The sequence below is a fragment of the Phragmites australis genome, chromosome 2 (genome assembly GCF_958298935.1).
Source record: "Phragmites australis chromosome 2, lpPhrAust1.1, whole genome shotgun sequence".
NCBI lineage: Eukaryota > Viridiplantae > Streptophyta > Magnoliopsida > Poales > Poaceae > Phragmites > Phragmites australis.
The window spans coordinates 34949787-34972096 of NC_084922.1; the positions used below are offsets into that span (position 1 = coordinate 34949787).

The 22310-nt window shown below is 46.0% G+C and overlaps 3 protein-coding genes across 6 annotated transcripts in view; 1 reads left to right on the forward strand and 2 right to left on the reverse strand.

Moving 5' to 3' along the window:
- Positions 1 to 274: 274 nt before the first annotated feature.
- LOC133908517 (uncharacterized) lies at positions 275 to 3919 on the forward strand. Its single transcript, XM_062350581.1, has 5 exons — positions 275 to 983; positions 2355 to 2391; positions 2499 to 2735; positions 2809 to 2856; positions 3175 to 3919. Exons 1-5 carry the CDS (start codon positions 604 to 606, stop codon positions 3571 to 3573), a joined length of 1101 nt encoding a protein of 366 aa, XP_062206565.1. The 5' UTR covers positions 275 to 603; the 3' UTR covers positions 3574 to 3919.
- Positions 3920 to 4401: 482 nt separating this feature from the next.
- The window catches only part of LOC133908518 (LEAF RUST 10 DISEASE-RESISTANCE LOCUS RECEPTOR-LIKE PROTEIN KINASE-like 1.2), a 61058-nt gene continuing 43149 nt past the window's right edge, over positions 4402 to 22310 (reverse strand). Inside the window, exons 1-5 of one of the 4 annotated variants that reach the window (XM_062350584.1) lie at positions 15244 to 16274; positions 6834 to 6866; positions 6024 to 6299; positions 5189 to 5639; positions 4402 to 5107 (exon numbers count right to left, since the gene is read on the reverse strand). In XM_062350584.1, coding sequence (XP_062206568.1) covers positions 4660 to 5107; positions 5189 to 5639; positions 6024 to 6299; positions 6834 to 6866; positions 15244 to 16135 — 2100 coding nt within the window. In that variant the 5' untranslated portion in view covers positions 16136 to 16274 and the 3' untranslated portion in view covers positions 4402 to 4659. Of the gene's footprint in view, positions 5108 to 5188; positions 5640 to 6023; positions 6300 to 6833; positions 6867 to 8795; positions 9888 to 11691; positions 12709 to 15243; positions 16275 to 22310 lie in introns of those variants that run through there. The other 3 variants (XM_062350586.1, XM_062350582.1, XM_062350583.1) reach the window with 3 other exon arrangements.
- On the reverse strand, positions 16438 to 21082 carry LOC133908522 (LEAF RUST 10 DISEASE-RESISTANCE LOCUS RECEPTOR-LIKE PROTEIN KINASE-like 1.2). Its single transcript, XM_062350591.1, has 2 exons — positions 20193 to 21082; positions 16438 to 16623 (listed from the first exon to the last, which is right to left on the reverse strand). The coding sequence occupies exons 1-2, from the start codon at positions 20962 to 20964 to the stop codon at positions 16598 to 16600; spliced, it is 798 nt and encodes a 265-aa protein (XP_062206575.1). The 5' UTR covers positions 20965 to 21082; the 3' UTR covers positions 16438 to 16597.

Genomic DNA, 22310 nt, shown 5'->3' on the forward strand with positions numbered 1-22310 from the left:
AGCTTTTAAAATATCTAGTTTAAAATTTTTAAAATTAGATGTGTAGATTATTTAAAAAAATACTTTTATAATATCATAAATTTAATAAATTTTGTAAATATATTTTAATATAAAATAATAGTCAAAACTATATTTAGAGACAATATCTTATCTAAACCATGTATATTTATGACCGGCACGAGGATTATTTGAAGATGGTTAACACACATGATAAAAGTCATCACCAACCTACCAAGTACCAACCATAGTACAGTTGAACTAGTAGCATGCCAGATTGCCCATACTACTCCAACAACCCAACGCACGCAGCATCGGCCATGGCGGCCACCAGCCTCAGCCGATCCGCGACATTCCTGTCCGGGTGAGGCCAACCGCTTCGCTCCTCTCGGTAAATCGATCCAGGCCCAACTAAAAGCAACGCCCAAATTAAAAAGCAGGAGAGAAAAAAGCTCGAAGAAGTGAGCTCCCACCTTCTCTCTCTCCCCCCGCTCGCACCACCACCGAACCCTCCGATCCAAACCCTCCTCGCATGACGCCGCGCGCCACGAGGCGGCGGCGCTGCTGACCCCCTCCCCCTTGACCCGCCGGGTAGAGACGTCAGGCATGGGCGGCGTGACGTCCAACATCGCCGCGCGCTTCGCCTTCTTCCCGCCCACGCCGCCGTCCTACACCGTTGTCGTCGCCGACGCCGCCACCGGCCGCCTCGCCATCCCCGAGATCTCCCGTCCCCCCGCCCGCCGAAGGAGGCGGGACGGCGCTGGCGGGGACTCCTCCTCGACCTCCGGCACCGGCGCTGAGGAGGAGGACGGCACGGAGGTGGTGCGCCTCCGCACGCGCCGGGGGAACGAGATCGTGGGGGTGTACGTGCGCCACGCGCGGGCCTCCGCTACGTTGCTCTACTCCCACGGGAACGCCGCCGACCTCGGCCAGATGTACGGGCTCTTCGTCGAGCTCAGCCGCCGCCTCCGCGTCAACCTCTTCGGGTAATGCTCTCCGCCCCCCGCTTCAGGACGCGCGATTGCCAATTTAGCTGGATTTGGCTGCGAGTGCGAGCTAGAGGGTTTTCCGTTGGGGGAAACTTACGGGAGGGTTTTGGGAAAGGCACGTACTTGCGGGGGTATTCGATTCCTGGTCTGCATTTATTGTTAGATTTGGTGTGCTTATTATTTCCTGATGGTCGCTGCAGTTATGTAAAGTGATGTGGTTTCCTCTAATTTGGGGACTTTGCAGCGGCGATTCTGTTAGCACATGAAACTGGTGGAAAATAAGATCGGATCACACAGTCGATCTGTTTAGCCGTAGATGCTGAGGAAATTTCCTGTATTTACAGGAGTGAACCCGTAAACCTTTCCCTCCAGTATTACCAGTTTACCACTACAATTTGTCCAACCATGGCAAACAAACCCTTTTCACACCCCAAAGTCATTGTATTTTGAATTTTGATGTTAAGGAGACTCTTGAATTCAGTACATTGCTTTCGAGATTGCGAGCAACATGAAGCGTACATTTACGGATCTTGTTCCAATGAAGAAATAGGTAGTGGCTTCAAAGTACTGAGTACAGGAGTAATTGATGTGGTAATTTTCATTTCATAAAAAGAGAAGTCTGTTTCCTGCGAAATGAAAAGCTGGAAAAATTGGTAACTGCCGTTCAGGTTTGATAATTCAGGCTATCTCTTCTTAGTTTTGCACTAAGAAAGAGACTTTACCGACTATATTGGTGTGCCAGAGAAGCAAAATAATGTATTTTGTGGATGTATCTTGGATTTTGCACCATGAACTTTCTCGATGCTGATGAGATGGTGTCTTGCATTTCGAGGCATGATTAGTGGGTCTGTCTGGTGGATTGCATTATGCAGAGAGGTGTGCATCATATTTTGGATTCCAAGGGATATTTCTCTCTCATGTGTCAACCTGCTGAGGGATGTGGACAGGCTTTGTGATTGTTGAAGAAATTCCGTTTCATGATTATAATTATTCCGTAAGATTTATGTCACACTGAGACTAAATCATGGTTTGTTATTATAACTCTATTGCTAAACAGCATAATGATCTTCTGCATCAAAAGCTTTACACAACCTGCAAAGCATATCCAACATTGCTTACTCTTCCATCCCAAGGTAATGTGATTAGCTTGACAACTGAATCACTGCATTTTAAGTGCTTGGTTTCTGTCTACTGCTTTGTTTAGAGCAATGTTCAGCCTCCTTCCATTGCTCAGGCTTCTCTTCTACACCGATACTTGATTTGTGGTCAAAGTCAGTGCCCTACCCAAGTCTCAAAAGAAAGCAGTTGAAGTTAGGACAAGATTTCTTTTTTCTGAGTAATTTTTAACATACCCATATGTTATTGCAGGTATGATTATTCCGGTTATGGGAGATCTACAGGGAAGGTATCTGCTGTTCTTTTATGCTGGTTGCTTCATTAAAAACTTAAGTAACAAAGCTAATCTTCTCCATAACCATATCTTAATAGACAGTTTATTCTTCCATTGAACAGCCCACTGAGTGTAATACATATGCAGACATTGAAGCAGCATATAACTGCCTCAAGGAAAAATATGGTGTCGCAGATGAGGATATAATATTGTATGGTCAGTCTGTTGGAAGTGGTCCAACCATTGATCTTGCTTCGCGATTGCCAAACTTGCGAGCTGTGGTTTTGCACAGTCCCATATTATCTGGACTAAGAGTACTATATCCAGTCAAACGGACGTTTTGGTTTGACATTTACAAGGTATATTTGGTTCCTTTATTTCCCTAGAGTTATGGTTGGTAAATAACTGATATCTTTCCTCTCATCTCCGTAGAACATCGACAAAATTGGCTTGGTAAATTGTCCCGTGCTCATCATTCATGTGAGTTCAACTATTTTACTCCTTTTTCTTTTTTCACTCATAATCAGTCCCTACATCGGATCCTTGGTGGGGTTGACTTCGGATATGATACACCAGTAGATTGAGCCTGAAGATAGTTGATTCCCTGTCTTTGAGTTGTGTCTAGTGTCTACAAAGTAGAAGGTTCATGAGTAAATACTCAGCACTCACTAAACCAAGCATGGAAAATTTAAAAATGGGCAGTCAGATATAGAGGCCTAGCAACCAATTTTTGAAAACCGCATGTTTGTTTTTAGCATCATTGTTGCTTCCTTAGAATTTTGGTGCTTTTTATACCAGGGTACATCAGATGATGTCGTCGACTGCTCCCATGGAAAACAGCTATGGGAGCTTTGTAAAGTAAAATATTCGCCACTGTGGTTAAGTGGTGGTGGCCACTGCAATCTCGAGCTGTATCCTGATTACATTAGGCACTTAAAGAAGTTTGTGTCAAGCCTGAGCAAAAAATCGTCAAAACCTGACCCAATAGAGATAACAGCAAAGGATGACACTGCTACTAAAGGCACAGAAGCTGCATGCTCGGACAAACCCCAAGAGGCTGCAAAGTGCTCACAGATCTCGCGGAAGAGCCTAGATAGCCGTGTTGGGAAATCTAAAACGGTGAACGTTCCTGAGAAACCGCGGATGAGCTCAGATGATATCGACAAGTTCAGGAGGAGAAGATGCTTGGTTTGGTGATGTGATCTTCTGCACAATGTGTGGAACAGTACTGAATACTATAGCGTGGGAATCAAGCAACTGTATTACATCCTACTGCGAGGAATGGCTTCCAGCGGTTCCTGCAGCGGAGAGAAAGTAGCTGTTAAATAAAGGAAACGAATCAGGAAGCTACTACCATCCATCAAAGAGCTACTACTCAAAACTGGTAGTTTCTCGGTTAATTTAACACTTACACCGTCAGCCTGTTTTGCAGCACCAGTTAGGGTTTCCATCATGTGAAAGTGTACCATTATTGTCTGTAATCACGAGGGACCAATACAAACATTTTCTGCCACTTTGTGCAAAGTCTGAAGCCTTGACGGAATCACGAGTACGATAATCTAATCTGGTTGTCCCAGTATAGGATGCACATGCGTTGTGGATCCATGTGAGCTTTATCTTGTGTACCAATCTACTGCTCATGTCACTGATAACACTAGTGGAACGGAAACGGGCACATCGAAATCAGCAAGGTCAGGCTAGTTCTAGCCGAAGCTTTTATAAAATATAAAAAATATAGTAACCGTTATGGATCGAAATATACTGTAATAATGTTAGTGATATTATAATAGTATTATAGAAGATAAAGTTTTAAAATATATGCTAGAAGTTGTCTTAGAACATCGATACTATCTTACATATGGTATCTACTACTAATGTATATATAAATGTTTTATTTAAAATAAAAAGAGTTATATATTATAAAAATATTTTTTCTGAGAATTTAGTTATATCTGACTTATGTTATTAATCTATATGATTTTTCAGCTATTAATAGTTAAAGGTAAAAATGTTTGACTTAAGATAAATATAAATGGACTTATATTTGGAACGTAGCACTTAATATTCGTATGTATGTAGCATTATCACTTCTATGTACATCCCATCTGTTCTGACAGCACCAACAGAACGCATATTTACATCACCAGGAACTACGAGGCCTGGAAGTAACAAGGCCTCACGCCCTCACACAACAAGCGCATCCCTAAGCAGCAGTGATACAAATATTGTACAAATAAATCTCGATAGGTCTCAACTCTCAAGCACTAATCTAGTCCCCGCGGGTTACTGGCTAGTGTTAGGCGTCGTGGCCCTGCTGTCCCATGGAGCATGGACCGTGTTGGGGGAGAAGGGCCCTTCTTTGTTTTTGTCTCCATCCGTCTCCATCCGGCATTCATCTTGTATGGCCTTGAGCCCCTCGAGCACCTCCTTGATCGGCGGCCGCATCTCGCCGTTCTGCTGCAGGCACCGGAACGCCAGCTCGGCGACCATGGTCATAGCCTTCTTCGTGGCTGGGTCGGCCTCGTAGCCGAGGCCGAGGTCCACGAGCTGCTCGAGCTGGCACTTCTGGATCTTGTTGATGGCCATGTAGGCCAGGTTAATCTCGTTGCGGTGTCGGGTGATGTCTACGGCGGGCTTGGACGAGATGAGCTCCACCAGGACGACGCCGAAACTGTAAACGTCGCTCTTGTCCGTCAGCTGGTAGCACTGATGATACTCCGGATCCACGTACCTGCTCACCACAAGAGCACGACCATCATGCTACCATTTTTACCAACAACATTTGCTCTGCATGAAGTAGCACTCGACATACCCTGGCGTGCCCTGGGGAGCGGTGGAGACGTGCGTGACGTCGAGGGGGAAGAGGCGGGAGAGGCCAAAGTCGGCGACCTTGACGTGGAAGTCGGAGTCGAGGAGGATGTTGGTGGTCTTGACGTCGCGGTGCACGATAGGCGGCTCGATGGCGTGGAGGTACGTGAGCGCCGCGGCGGACTCGACGGCGATGCTGAGGCGGAGCGGCCACGAGAGGGCGTGCTCGGAGGCGCGGTGGCCGTGCAGGTGGTCGGCGACCGTGCCGTTGGCGACGAACTCGTAGACCAGGAGAAGCTCGCGGCTTTGGCTGGACGTGCAGCCGTAGAACATGACCAGGCTCGGGTGGCGCAGTCGGGACAGGATGGCCGCCTCGTTTACGAACTGCTCCACGCGCCGGTAGCTGTTGTTGTACAGCCGCTTCACCGCCACCACGCGCCCGTCCTTTAGGTACCCTGAACACAGACAACCCAACTGGTAAGTACAGCAGGTGGTTTGGCACGTGAAAACTACTTCCATGCGTATGGTAGCACTAATTGAGCAAATTAGCGAATCTAAGAGTATCTATCGATCATCTTTAGTTCAATTAATTAGATAAGTTTTCTAAAATTTGTTCAATTCAAATAAAATAGTATTATTTGTTAAACTAAAGAGTATCAGTGAGTACTCTTAGGTTGACCGATTTGCACCCGTAGATAGCATCATGTTGAGTCCTAGTTTGAGTAAACATATCCATTGCCATGATCAACCTCTTGGAACTGACTTTGTCGAACAATGCAGAATGCCAATTGGCACTATAAATCTGAAGGCAATAGCATAGCTTCAGAGAGCATTTCTACCTTTGTAGACAGTGCCGAAGCCGCCATCACCGAGCTCTCTGTTGTCATTGAAGCAATCGGTCGCTTCCTCGAGCTCCTCGTAGCTGAAGAGGTGAGTCTTCAGGTCCTGGATGCTGCCGGACTCCATGTCGCCACCCCGGGAGCGTGGGGTCCCGCCAGAGCCGCTGTACTTGAGGAGCTTCGAAGATGAGTTGATTTCCTTCCGCTTTCTCTTGCGAATGAACAAAATAGCTGTTACGCCAGCAACGAGAAACACGAAGAATCCACCAACGACACCTGACACAGCAAATGAAGATCGAACAGGTTAGCGATTGACAAGTTGGAGGCAGAAGCAGAACCTACAGAAAAGTAGCACAGAGTACAGATAGGTCATTTGCTAGATATTAACAAAAAAATATTGCAAATCACAATTACTTGTGGATGTTTCATCTCTCAGCTTTCTTCAACTACAAACATTAAGTGATCTAAAAAAAGCTACAAATATTCAGTGTCACAATTGCACAGAGTGGTTTCAGGAGTTGCGGTTTTTAGTGCACCTGAGAGAGTAACATGGTAAAACTAACGTCATCTTATTGGTGCTATGCTACAGTAGCCACGATCTGGAATGCCATTTAAATATAACTGCAAGGAGTCCTTTTTGTCATTTCTTGAGAGAATCATATATTGATGACCAACTAGCGAATATGCTAATTGCTACATACTGTATCATTCAAATGATAAAAAGGTGCAAACTAACTACAAATATGACAATCATTATGAATTTCAAGAAGTTGGTACATGCGGCAAGAAGTACTATGTATGTGTGATTACCTGCTATAATTGCTTTCGTCTTTTTCTTCGGTCCTGCACAATATTGAGAAAAGAAAACCCAAATCTGTCAGTTATTTTTTAATAAGATTAAGAAAAGGTAAAAGTCTATCGATCGTTTTCTGTCAATTGATTCCTATTCTTCATTGGAACCTAAGTGTAGGAGAAGATTTTGCATTTGCCACTGATTCGATACCAAGAAGCAGCACAGGGGAACCTGACCAAGTTGTTGCTTGTCTGTTTCATCCTGGTAAAACTTTCACATGGGCCATAAATGTAAGTAATATGTTTTGACTAGAGGGACAATAACCTAGACTTTGAAAATCCAGAACTAGTACTAACAGTTGAGCAGATGCGGGACCTACCCTTTTTATCAGTTTTATTGACGAAACTAACACATTTTTTATTCTTTTGAAGATATGTTGGGTATGAAAATTCCATGGACTAAAGAGAAATGTGTAGCAAAGAATATTCTGTTTGTTTTCGTCATGGGGTTGATCTTAAAGTCGCAGACAGCATATTGAGTTGTTGACCATGACAGATAGGTAGCACATCCGCATCAGAAAAGAAAACTGAAGAGGTCAAAAAGACAGGCAATAACAAATGATCAAAACACTTGAAATATGTTTACACCTTCTCACAAATGAAAAGGAACATCTAGAATTCATGCCAGAGCTTTTTGAAAGCATTCCAAATCAACGATCAATGGTCCCTAGAGTCTTGGGAGCGAACCAGATCTTTAACCTGCCAATGGCAAGGCCTAATAAGTTGCTGTCTCTAGGCTGTATGGCTCAGGCAATGTGAACACCAGCAGCGAAGGAAATAACCAAACAGTTTGGATTTTTTTTTTTTCAGTTAGAAAGTGTGATAAGATGTCCACCTCTGAAATTAAAAAGACTAAACCAGTGCACATCAACTTTTCCGTACTCCGACATCGACAGGTGGGCCTTGACTCGTCATACCCGCAACCATTAATCCTGCAATTAGTTCTTGCCTGGAAGCGTTGTTTTGGCCGCATTGTCAGGTACGTTCGGCCATAAACACTGGGAGGTGAAAATTGCAATCAGCAACAGAGCACAGGCCTCCAAGCTACAGCAACTCTTCCAGATGAAACCACCACAGTATTATGCAACTGTGATGCGACACTGGGTCTTTGCGAAGGTCGATTCTGGGCCATTACTACGAATACTTCAGTCTACACTCTACAGAATACTGAATCAGCTATGTCAGTGAGTCAGTCACATACTCTGGAACCGCAGGAAGCAGCGGAGGACAGTAGACACAGACAGCACCAAAAGTAGCAGAGATCGATTCAACAAAGCTTGATGATCCTTTTCCGAATTCTGAACTGGTACATGGCCGTGCGAGAGAGAGAGAGAGAGAGAGAGAGAGAGAGAATTAGTCTTGGTGAGACGGAGCTACGTCGCTGTGCCCCCATTAATTTTCCTCTCCGCGTGATCGTACTGAAGCCGACGTTACCAGATTCAAAAGCCCTGGGCATAATCTTCGAGCCCGACTCGTCCCAGCCCCACTGGCGGCAGCCCTTGAAAAACAAGCGCACTGTGCTAATCTACCATCAAGGCATGCTTTTCATACCACGACACATCTCTGTCGAAGGTTAGTGAGCAGAGCTCGAACTGATTGGACTGACGTGCTTTCAGCTCCGGTTCGTTTCACACCCAGATATTTTCCAACTTGCCAGCGTTTCCTCCGGTTAAGAAGAGGAAAGCATGATCGTGCAGGAAGAAGCCATGGCGTGTTGGCGACATGGCATGCAAGCAAAGCTAATCACCCCAAGCAACATAGAGTGCGATAGTTAACGTCACCTGATCAAATGCACGCGACGGGCTAATGATTCGTTTTTTTTTTCGCGGTTTGGACGGCGAAAGCACCGACCGGTTTGATGATCGGAGTGTCGTACGTACGTACCGGGCGAAGAAGGCGTGGTGGAGTCAGAGATCTTACCGCACCCGTTGCTGTCCACGCGGCCGTTGGCGCAGAGGCAGCCCAGGAACGCGCCGGCGCGGCTGTACCCGCACTTGCCGTTGGACTGCTCGCACTGGCCGCACTGCCCGGAGCTCCGGTCCCAGCCCACCAGGAACCCCGCGCGGAGAGCCTTGCCGTAGCCGTCGCTCCTCCACCACGGGTCCTGCTCGCCGGACAGGATGGATTCCCTGAGCACGGGCACTAGGAAAAAGTCCCGGCACGCCCCCGACCAGTCGCCGGGAGGCACCTTATCACGCGGGATCACGTACGACAAGGCGCCGCCGCAGGTGATGGGCTTTATGGTCGGCGGCTTAGGCGGTTTGGGAGCGTCATCACCCCCCGGCTTGGGCCCGCCAAAGGAGCAGCCAACGAAGAAGAACAGGTAGTCGACGACGGAGATGGGAAAGAACAGCCGGACGTCCGGCGGGATGGTCACGTTGTGGTCCACGCTGGGACAGCCGCCGCCGAGCGTGGCCGCGGCGTCCGTGTCGGCGAGGGAGACGGTGAGGTTCGCGTAGTCGATGCGCGAGACCGTGTAGTTGTCGTCGCCGAGCTGCAGGACGGCCTTGCTACCGCCGTCGCAGCGGACGGCCAGGCCCGGGTACCCGCAGTAGGATTCGCCGTCGTGCCCTTTGAGCACCTCCGTCTCGTTAGAGAGGTAGAACGGGTAGCTGATGTGGACGCTGCCGCAGAGGTACGGCTGCCACCGGCACGCGGAGGCAGCGTAAGTGTCATCGCCGCGGGAAGACTCGGCCGCGGCGAGGAAGAGGAGCAGGAGCAGGAGGGAAGGCATGGCAGGTTGGCGACTCTCTTCTCGGTTCAGCTCACAAGGATTTCTGGCGCGAGGTTTGGTTGGTGGATGGCCATGTTTTAATGGGAGATGGTAGCGTCCGGATGTTCTACGGATCGGACGCTCTAACGATTTGAAATGACTGTGTATAACCTCAAAAGATATACACCAAAATAGCACATACATTCGGACAAAAATATCAATTTAAATTAATTCTTATATTTTTGCATCTCCAATATTTTAAATGTTTAAATTTAACATTTCAGACGTTATGAAAATTTATTGTTATAATTATTTTTTATATTGCACTTAGCATCAATCGTTTAGTCTGACGTCTGATTGATCCAAAAAATTATATATTTGTGTTAATACCTATATTTTCACATCTTCAATATTTCGGATGTTCAAATTTAATACCTCAGACGTTATAGAAAATTTTGTTGCAGTTATTTTCGTATGTTGAACCTGGCGTCAGCCGGTCAGTCTATCGTCCGATTGATCCGATCCTTAAAAAAACATCCATTTAAGTTAATTTCTATATTTCTATATCTCTAATATTTCAGATGTTCAAATTTAATATTTATAAAAATTTATTGTCATAGTTATTTTCGTATGTTGCACCTAGCGTCAGTTAGTCCAACGACCGATTGATCCGGATCAAAAAATTATCCATTTAAGTTAATTTCTATATTTTCACATCTATAATATTTTAGATATTCAAATTTAATATTTCAGATGCTATAAAAATTTATTATCATAATTATTTTTTATATTACACCCGGCGCCAGTCAGTTAGTCTGCCGTCCGATTTTTTGTTTGGGCTCGGATGTTTGGAGCAGAGCATTATCGTCTTTTAAATTTCACTTTGGCAAGTGCAGGTACCGGCGAGTGTTGGGTGGCTGACGCTGACGACGGGGCCGGGTCAAGTACATACGGGCACACGATGGCTGATGGGAGGCCCGTAGCAGTTGGCCACTCGCGACGTGCCAGCTTACCGGCACTCTGCGAGGGTCGCCTTGTTACCTCCCCATGTCATTGTCCCGTCGCGAGACGAGCGCCGAGGGTTGGTCACCTTTTTTAATCGGTGTCAAAGGAAAGATGCGCTTGGTCTATGATATTTTCCAGGTTTTCTAGTAGGGCCTGGCTTTCTTTTGGAACGATTCTCCTGCATGTGTGCGACTTAAAGGTCACACGTAGGCGATGCGACTCAACTTGCCGTTTCACAGCAAGTCACTGTGTCCAGATTGAGATCAGAATTGGTCACACCGACTAATTTGGATCAAGTTCGGCTATAAATTTACACGAACACTCTTGTGTACGTATAGGCTTACGGCGGTTTGGAATGTCCAGGTTTTGAGCATAACTTCTCCGGTTTCTGGGTCAAGCGACGTGCACCATTAGCAAGTTGCAAGGACCAACAAGCAGCGGGCGCATGGGAGCATGAACGGATCGGAGGAAAGTATGGCATGAAATTGCGAAACAACCAAAGAAGCTAGTAGTATGGAGGCTCAAAGGAATAAGAAAGGCCCAACTACTGGGTGGTCCGGGATTTGATGTTTGATATGTGATCTCACTGGCTCACTCTGTCAAACTCATTCGTATCAGCCGAAGTTAGACTTGAAATATGCCCTTTTAAAATATGTGCCCTTATAAAATATTATTATAAATATCATCGTTTTAAAATATGTCCTTGCAAATCTAGTATTTATAAACATACCATTATAAATCTTCTAAAATTGAATCCATGCCATTGCAAAATTTGTCTGATTTTTAAGAGTAATGGCACGTATATAATTTCAAAAGATTTGTAATGGTACATTTCTAAATACCAAATTTGTAATGATATATTTTAAAACTGCGATATTAATAATGGTATGAATCGAAATAACCCAACTAAAAAATAATCTAATCATGTTTTCGTGTTATGCTCGAGAGAAGGAAATAATCTCTTCAGAGACCTTTCAAAAATGGTATGATATATAGAAAAATAAAGCACGGCATGATGAATTGAAGCAAAGCGACCAATAATCCCCACCGCAATAGTGCAATTTGGAAAACCAGTATACAAAGCTTTGAAAGGCTTACCGGAATAATTAGCGCTGCAATTGTGAGCGTCGACTCGCCCACCGGAGCAGATGCAGCCTACGAAGAAGTCCCCCACCTGATTGTAGCCACACTGTCCGTTTGATCCCTCGCACTGGCTACACGCCGGGGGCTTTCGGTCCCACGCCATCTGGAAACCGCTACGAAGATAGCTGCGATATCCACCGTCCGTCCACAATGGATCATTTCGTGGATCGGCCGGGAGGCCTAATTTGAGTACAGGCGCTTCAATCACTCTCTGGCACGCCCGCCACCAATCTCCGGCCGGCACGGCACGCCGCGGCAACACGAAAGACAGCCCAGACCCGTCGAAGATTTGGCAGGTGATTTGTTTGATGTTGGCCGGCTTGACGAACCCGTCGAAGGAACAGTCGAGAAAGAAGAGGAGGTAATCGACCGTGTTAGGATAGGACAGCCACGAGGCCTGCGGGAACGTCACGTTGTTATCGACTCTGGGACAGGTCCCCGTCTCCTCCAGGACCTCCTGATCGACCACGGTGACGGTGAGGTCCCGGTAGCCGATGGCCGACACCGTGTAGTTGCCGCTGCCGAGTTGCAGGATGGCCTGCTTGCCGTCCTTGCACAGGATCCCCAAGCCAGGGTAGCCGCAGTACGAACTGTTGTAACCCAGGAGAACTACCGTCTCGTTACGAAGATAGAACGGGTAACCGATGTTGACGTTGCCGCAGGTGTGAGTTTGCCGGCACAGGGAGGAGTCATAGCTGTCTGCGCTGGAAGGAACGCCATGCGAAGCGGCAACCAAGATTAGGAGAAGCAGCAGCGGCAGCCGGTGGCGTAGCAAGAGAGCCATGGCTAAGCAGAGTCAAGCTAAAGTTATTTTTGCCCCTTAGTTTGGTGGCCGCCGGCCTCCGTTTATAAGGTCGCGAGGGCCTGGCGAGCTCTCTCGGAAGGTTGCGTGGCCGACGAGAGGGACATGGCGACACATGATAGGAAGAAGCCGTGCTTGACCAGGACCAACTGGGCCTCGCAACATGTCGATTAGTGCCACGCGACGACGGCTATAACTCCTGCCCCCCGTCGTTGTTCCGTCGAGGCTCGTGTGTCTCTAATTGGTTGAGATCCATGGAAGAAAGCGAAGGTGACATGCCACAGGTAATTATAAATAAAGGGAATGTGACAAAGGTAATTATAAAGAAAATTATATTATATATCTATGTTAATATATTTTTAAATAATATATTATTTCAAGAATGATTATTTTTATATTGATTGATAAGTATGTGATTTATTCATCAAACTCTTTATTTATATCATGATGTTATTCTTAGTCGATCCTTAATCGTATATCGTTATTATGATACATAAGGCTATCACATGTATTAATTGATGACCACGTTTAATGGATCATAGATATAGAAATACTAAGTCAATAATATGGATATTTTTGTTAGAGAATATGATATTGAATAGACCCACCTTGAGATACTGCTGAGATTGTTATTTATGATGTGCATCAGTTGTTATCTCAAATGGTTTATCTACATGATCCTTAGACCTGAGATCATCATTGATTACTAGAATATGTAGTGGCATACTTTGAAGCTATCAAACGCTATTCCGTAACTGAGTAGTTATAAAAATAGTTTTCGAGCTTATCATGAAATATGACGTGAGATGTGAGCGATCAAGATATAATTTACTCCTCCTTGATAACAGGAGAGATATCTGTGGGTCCCTCGAAAAAGTTGGATCTAGAAAGTGCATGATCATGCCAATATGATTAAAGAGTTAGTCATGATAAATCCACTACTTCATCGAGTGGATGATCGAGCTATCACAACGATGTCACGTATCTCGTCTTGAGCTTGACTGGTATCGTGGGGCGAAGGGATCGGTGCATATGTATATCAAGGTTCAGTCGATATGATCTTTCGTGTATACTCGGGAGTTAATATGTCCTGCCAGGGATCGCTATTGATTTCGGTTTGAAAAGAGTTTCTGAGTTGTAGCCATTTGTACATGAACATAACGGGTTACACACTTAATGGGTTGGAATAAAACATGCGAATTGAATTCGTATATGAGTTTTGATTGGATTGTGATCTATAAGAAGTTAGAGTCCTAAAGGCTTCCAACGTGGGAGCCTATTAGCAAGCTCTGTATGGGGAGAGGCGTGGGTAGGGCGTGCTAAGGTTGAGCCACTCCGAAATCTTAGCTGCAACCTTCTACACGATCTCCCAAAACCCTAGCCGCATATGCGATGTTAGCACATCGACGCTCAATATTTATACCCAGTACGTGTGGATAGCGTAGAAGCGTTGCTGCTATTGCGACACTGATCTTCTCGGTAAGTTGATCACGACGTATTCGAGACTGGTTGTCGGCCGTGACGAACTGATCAACGTATCTGCTATTCTGATCGTGGAGCACAACACAACCACACAGATCTGGTCGGACAACACGACACGATCACTCAAAACTGGTCGAGGACGCAACATACCTGATCGGAAGCTGATCGAGGAATTGGTCAAAGAACACAACCACCTGTTCAGAGTTGGTTAGGGAGCATGATCACCTGCGCGGGGCTGGTCGCGGATCTGATCGAGAAACTGCTCGATGAGTTTGACGCGCACGACATTAAATTGGTCTACTCTAACTCTTTTTCTATTATACTGCGCATCAAACAGTAACAATCTATGATAACCTACTAATATACTTTCCTAAATGAATACGGTAAAAAAAATTCCTTTGAACTAACGTAACCTGCCTGTTACCCTACATAAACGCTCCTGGTCATATTTGCGCCTTTTAGCTAGAAGCTTCGAGTGTTCCTAAGTGGTCAGCAGCTAGTAAAAAACTACAGTTATACGCGTACCCAGGATCAGGGACCCAGTCCGCTCTGTTTTGGGAACCACGGAAATGTGAAATCGATTTGAACACAGTGTGCTTTCTCCGACCCCGAAAACACGTCCTCGGACCAAAGCATAGTAATCATACAACGGTCTCTATTCTCACGGCCAGTTTCTCCAGCGAAGAGCCTGCATCAACGAAACTATCACGTGTTCTAGGCGTGTAAGAAAAAAAATCTGGTCACTTGCCGGCCAGAGCCAAATGCTAACTAACTTCTCCACTCGCCGACGCAAGCATGTGTGCTGCCGTGCATTTCCCATTGTTTCACATTGAAGCAGGCACAGACGCACAGTACGGTTCTCTGCTCTACAAAATGCTGTGGAGCACAGCAGGGCGCCTGGGCATGAAAGCGTGTGGAGCAGCAGTGCGAAATTAGAACAAGGAGTGCGAGGTCATAAACAATCCTTGCCGAATGAGGAAAACATGAGCCAGAATTTCAAGTTTAATATCTACCTACCCGCGCACTTAATTTTCAGGCAAACCAAACTAATCCCGGACTAGGTCAAGTCAACGCGCACCATTAGAAAGGGGAAAGCAGCTCTGCAGCTGCAGCTGCAGCAACGCGGGACACACACACCGGAAACAATCAAGGGGGCTACGAGATGCAAATGGCCAAGTAAGAATGAAGGGTAAATTCGAAGGATCAGTTTCTGAAGGACTTACTCGTGTTTTTGCAATCCTGGTTCTGGTTGCCCACCTTCCCGTCGTTGCACAAGCAACCCAGCAAGTCCCCGTTCCGACCGTAGGCGCACCCTCCGCCGGACTGCTCACATCGGTAACACAGGTCTGTCGTCTTCGGGTTCCAGGCCAGCTCGAACCCCTGCCGAAGCACGTAACCGTATCCGCTACTTGTCAGCACGGACGGAATATTGTTTGCCGTCAGAACCTCGCTTCTCACTGGCACGGTGACAATCGCCTTGCAGTACAAGGACAACTCGTGCTCCAGAGGTTTGTCCACCTCTTCAGACGTGAACACGAAGGAGACTCCACCGTCCGCCAAATTATTGAACTCCGCGCAATCGATTTTGTATTTGTCAAAACGAGGCGGCGCGGGATCGCTTGGCGTGGCGTAGCAGCCGAAGAAGAAGGTGAGGTTGTCGTAGGAGCTGGTGTTGTGCAGCCACTCCTGGCCGAAGCTGACGTTGTGGCGAACCCTGGGGCAGCTGCCGCCGCTGAGCGCGTCGCTGTCCGCGAGGATGATGGTGCTGTTGTCGTAGAAGATGTTCTGTACCGTGTAGTTGTCGCCGCCGAGATGGATGATGGGAGTCTTGGTTGCCCCCTCTTCCCGGCAGAAGATCTTCAGATCGGTGTAGCCGCAGGAGAAGGATGTACTGTAATCGGCGGTGTCTTCGGTTGTGTTGGAGAGGTAGAACGGGTAGTGGATATCGACGTCCCCGCACCAGAACGATTCCGAGCACATTGAACGGTCGTAAGTGGGCGGGAGAGAGGCGCCATGTGAGGCGGGGACATGAGCATGGACGACGAGGAAGAGGAAGACGAGGACAGGGCAGCGTGGTAGGTGAGCCATGGTGGCGAGAAGACGAGGCGGACGCATTTGGCTGTTTTGTTAGGCAGCTACCACTAATCGTGTACGAGTTTGGTTTCTTGCGCGCGCCGCGGTTTATAAGTCGCGTGGACTTGACCGGGTTTGGTTGTTGGTGGGCCGGAGGCGGGCCACATGATCACCCGGATTGAGACGTTTGGAGACCGATGAAGCAGCTTTGGACTTTGCGTCTTGCCCGTTGGTGCCAAGCCGTTTGATCAGTGATCGTCGGCTGCCTGCTACTTCATTGTTCATTCCGATCCTTGTTTGGTGCACGCGAGGTAGGATCATCGGATAACCCACTTGGTATGATGTCAGTTGACTTCCATACGGACCATATACCAACCAAAAACCATATAAGCTAGTACTTGACTCTGGATATTTTCTTATGCCTTCTTCTAGAGAAACATCTGTTAATTGATGCTCTAAATTGGAGTGTCTTGGTTCGCATGAACTGCCTTCCATGTGAGCCAATCAGATTAAATTAAACTGGCTGTGCCCTAACAAAAAAATTGAACAGCTTTTGCAATGATAAATTGTCTGTGCCAGAAGTCCTCACTGTTTGTTGAGTTGCAAAGAAGTTTCGTTTCAGCAGATAAAATTGTTATGTAAGAAACGCGTAAGAATCCTAATGGCAAAGGTGCCTTACTGGCTTACTTTAGCAAGACGAAGTAGATTTGAAAAGTGGAAAAAGGTTATTCATGCGCAAATTTCCACACCAAATCGAACGATTTACTCTTGATTTTGTAAACCCACCATGACTTTTAAAATGACAACGCTAGCTTGTGCGGTATGTGTTTGCACACTTCTATTGTTTGTCTACTGTACTAGTTAGCATGTCCCTACCCTTTCCGCAAAATAAAAACATCTAGTAAGCCTTCGGAGCTATCGATTTAGAATAATATCAAATCATGCAGACATTACCACAAGTAGTCGCCTTTGGAGCTATCGATTTAGAATAATATCAAATCATGCAGACAGTACCACAAGTAGTCTTAGTTTGGATGGTTAGTGTAAGTGGTTATCCTTTCTACTATTAGAGATTAAATCTAGGTTTGTTTTTTATCTATTTTATTAAGATAATTTTTTTCAACAGTAGATGATATACTCATTAATAACGAGACGTCTATAATGATTTTGTCGATCTCCAAACCCCGTATCTCCGGTATATGTATATGATTTTTGAGTGTGTAAGTATATCTATAAGTTATTCTGGTATTTTTACAAAACAATATCAAGTATCAACAACCAAAAGTCAACTAAACTCAGGTATTGATCAATGACTAGTAAAGTGATTTATTTTTATTTCTATATTGCCAGGGAAAAAGTGTTTTATTTGGCTTGATCTGCACGTTACTTTCTTTCTTTGCTCTTTTTTTGGTTAGATTCAAATACATATTACAAGCTAGCTGCTAAAGATACCCAAATGGCCTCTGTCTACTGGGCCGGCCCGAGACATAGCACTGTAGGTACAGCTCAGGTATGGTATGGCCCGAGCCAAGATGGGTCGGATTGGTACAAAGTCACGAATTGTGCCTAGACCGAGCACGCGGCACATCCGGCATGACACAATCCGACCCAACACGTCTGGATCTAACTATTTTATATTTTCTATTTTTTAAATTTTTTAGCTATTTTTATCTATTTTCTATATATATTTTTAATTTTGTAGCTATTTTTTTTATTTTTTTCTAACTGTACCAATGGGCTGCCCGAGACGCCATGCCCACCGTGCTTATCGTGCGTCATCAGGCCGCCCGAGACGCCATGCCCACCGTGCTTATCGTGTCCGACGGGCCGCAATCGTGCCCACCCGGCACGGTAAGATATGGTGGCTGACGCCTGACAGACAGTGTCGTGAACCGAGAGAGAGGCACACAGACTGATACAACATAGCCTGTTACAGGAGCTGAACCATTCGAATCATGTCTAAATAGGCTCGTGCCGGACCGACCTGATAGGTCCATTTGGCTATCTCTGCTAGCCGCTGTTGCATCTTACTCGGTAGACACAGTTCCGCTGGGGTGCTGGTGACAAGTGGACAATCACAGCGTAACAATACGGATACTTTCGTTTCGCTGTCTAATTAATCAGAACCGGAAAAATTAAGCCTTTCTGAACAGTGTTCATTGGTGGTTGCAAAAGCTGCTTTATATTATGACACCGATGGGTACGTAGGTTGGTGATCTGGTCATGTCCTGAGGTACAAGAGCTAGTTCTAAATTTTATTCTGGAAAAATAAAGCGATCTGTTTCTGAACTTCTGTTTCTCTGAACATATCTCTCTATCCTCCGCCCGCTTACCGATCGGTTAACTGAAGTTGCTGGTAATTCAATTGGGAAACTCCAGCTTGCTCTCACTTCATCAACCTTACTATAAAACTCTGAAACTTCACTCGTCATCAAGCCATGGCGTACTATGTCACCGGGCAGGCGATATTCAGTATGAACGGAACAACTCCACAAGACGCTCCTGTCAGTCTGACCAATCTTAGCTTACCCCTCGATCTTCAACTTTCCAAATTCCAATCCCAGAAGACATTACAAGGAACGTACGGGAGCCCACCTTCCGTCCACTGAAGTTCAGTGCTACCAAACGTAAGCGACAACTAGCCAATCAGTTCTCCAATCAACAGGGGTTGAAGGATCAATGGGCCGTCGATGCGTGCGCCTGACCGTCGACACAAAAACAAAGGGCTTCTCTCGGCAGCTACTATCACCATGGACCCAACCGTCTTCTAAGTTTCCAAGGACGAGTTTTGCATTCAGAATTACTTTGGTTAGAGTTTTAGGATGCGTTTGGTAGGGTTCCGATTGATATACATATACAGCATGAGCATCATCTCTTATCGTTTCTGAGCAATTGTTGCATGCATTTGAATTTAATTAGAATTGATTAAATTCATGAAAAGTCCATTAATTAAGATGTGTATGTATGTTGAAGATAATTTTAGAAATTTGTCCATTAATTAAGATGAATATTGGCGAATTTTTTCTAATTTTTGGATCCTTTTAAAGCTCTAAAAATTCATCGAAGGTGCAAAAACAGTCAAGTTTAATAAATTTTAATTTGAATTCTATTCAAACTTTTTAAGTGCAACTAGTTAAAATTGATTGCTTATGGATTATAGACATAAAAATTGGTAGATTTTTTGGAGCCTTTTAGAAGGTCTAAACCTATAGGAAAAAGAGATTAAAAATATGGATTTTTGAGGCATCTTGTAACAGCTGAACAGAAGGGCTGAATCGGGGAGAAACATCCTCCCAGCACTTTCGTTGATTCGAGCTGATTCATGGAACGTTTCCTGCTGAAACGTTTCTATGCAGTGCGTTTGGCTTGCTGCAGCGCTGATTCTCCGGAGAAACCGAGGCAACTCAGTTTGCCAAACCACCCTAGAATGACGTGCGTTAGTGGCTCCAGTCGGTCTGTCCTTTTCCCCAATAGTGCTGGCCAAGGCAGAACAACTTTGCCCGTGTCCAGTCCGAAGTCCTAACTTTGTCTGCGCAGCCCGTCCACTTGATCACTCCCTGTCACTCTAATAGACCACTGCGAAAAACACTTGACCGCTGTTCCCGGTTTTTACGAAACCGGAAGTCGGGAGACATCCGACAGAATTTTCAACTATTCAGTTAATTGTTAGCAACAACTAAGCGGCACACGTAATTGCTGAACAAACAGTTGCTTATTCTGGTAGTCTACTAAAGTATGGGGTTTAAAATTTCAGATTACTTTCCTTCATTCGGTTTTTCATCTATTCAGTTAATTGTTAGCAACAAGCAGTGGCCAAGCTAGCGCTCCAAATGTTATGGTACCAGTGGTGCACACGTTTGTTTCTAGGTGGCGCACAAGAGGTGAGAATTAGTTACTAATCGCTGAATTTTTGTTCTAACCCTGATGCCAGTGCACTCGGGTCAGTCTACTAGCTTCGCCCCCGGCAACAAGTCAGCATAAACAAACAAGCAAAAAAAAGTGCGTGCACAACCTCGGCTAATGAACATCCCACATTCGGAAACCCGAAGCAAGCAGAAAACCAAAAAAAGTAATGCCGGGGAAGAGGAGGCATACGTACCGCAACGATCCGAGGTCGGGCCGCCGTCGCAGAAACAGGTGAATCCGAGCCGACCGTGCGTCTCGTTGCGCCGGTAGCCGCACCACCCGCCGGAGCGCTCGCATCGGCCGCACTGCTGGGAGTGAGCGTTGTACATCAACTCGAACCCAGCCCTCACCACGCCACTGAACGATCCGTTCGTCGGAGGCGGAGCGCCAGGGGCGCCCAACATTCCGTCCTTGTGTACGGCCATCACCGGCGCCACCACCACCTCCTCGCACTCGTACTCGTACGCTTCAGCACCCGTGATCCCACCATCCGGCAAGACGTACGACCTCTTGCCATCATAATCTTGGCACCCACTCAATTCCACGGCGGAGGACCAAGATACGTTCTTCTTGCAGTTGTAGAGGAAGGTGATGTTGGAGTCGGAGGGCGTGAGCTGCAGCCAGGAGCTCGTGTAGTCGATGCTGAGGTTCACGTGGAGACGCGGGCAGCCGGGGGCGTACTCGCCGCCACCGACGTCGAGGTCGGAGACCCAGATGGTGTGCGTGGTGTAGTCGATGGCGACGACTCTGTACCAGTGGGACTGGACGGGGAGAAGAGTGGTGTTGTTCTTGCAGGCAAGGCCGAGCCCGGGGTAGCCGCAGTCGGACGCTACTGAAGAGTTGAGCCAGAACGGGTAGGCGATCGTCTGGTCGCCGCAGGTGGTGTTGCTGCAGGTAGCAGGGAAGGCGTCGGCTGCGGCGAGGAGGAGCAGAACACGGAGGAGGTGGAGGAGCAGGGGAGCCATCGCGTGTGTGAATGGGAAGAGGAGGGAGAGACCATGGGGGAGTGCCGGTTTACTCGGCGAGGTTGTGCGTGAGAGTCAAGTGAGGGGGTTAGGCTGAGAGCGACCGGTTCTTCGACTGGCTGTTGAAATTTCGCGCCACGACCCACGAGCCCATGACCAACCACTAGCGCAGCCTACGAGTGCACTATACTGCACCTTGGCAGGGCCTCTCGTCCTTTCATCTCCCCGATATTCACGCGGGATGGCGATTGAGCGGGTTGCTCGCCGGTGAGTAGACACACCGTGTACTGATACAGGTTTTCTGATTTTGATGTATATGGACTCTAGAGTCCCAGAGTCCAATCGATTTTATGTGCAAGAAACAATAATGGCCCTTTTATCACGATGAAAGCTCGCCCACTAGAGGTAATAATGGGCCTGGAAAACTGAGCCAGATTTTGGAGGATCCCTTTTTTCGGCCTAGAGTCCGGCCGCGTAGGCACAACTGTAGCAGTGGCTGGAGTCAGCCGTAGTGCGGCCGCGCTGCGATAGTCTGACAGGCCTGACTTGAAGCCATGTTGGAATGGATGCTAAAGTGCGGAGTTACTAGTGGATTACTCAAATGGATCTTTTTTTTTTATAGAATCTTCAACCGTAGAAACAGCTATACTATTAAACCATCTTCAATCATATTCCCTTACAAATCCGACCCTAACATTTTGTATCTCAGAATGAGATTAAAAATAGAGTCTCATTATTAAATATAAATCACATAGACCTAATTTTTTCGGTTTTCTTTTAGGTCAATATACACAGTATATATATATGTATATGTGTATATATATATGTATATATGTATATGTGTATATATATATGTATATATATGTATATGTGTATATATATATGTATATATGTATATATGTATATATATATATAGGGCTTCTGGGTTTTAGGGGCCGGGGCGGACCTGCTCCCTTCATTTCATTCCCTTTCTGATTCTTTCCACGTTCTCATTCTATTTATTTTCTTCCATCTTCAACCGCTTTCCTTTAAGGGAAATCACAAAATGAAATGTAAGATAATCCCGGCCTAGAGGGAATGAACTTGAGAATCCCTTCGTGACGGGAACCGTGAAGGTAAACCGTTGAAGCGGTGAAGAGAACGAAAATCGCGTCGTGAAGGGAATTTAGACTCCAAAGGGAAACCCTTGGAGATAGTCTTAGTCTCACACTCTCACTCATACTCTATGTAACAACTCAATGCGCGTGCATAATACGGAGGGCAAAAATTAAAAAAATAACATACGATATTATATTTATCAAAATAGATAATATATCATTGGTGTACTTGTAAATTTAGCATTTGTA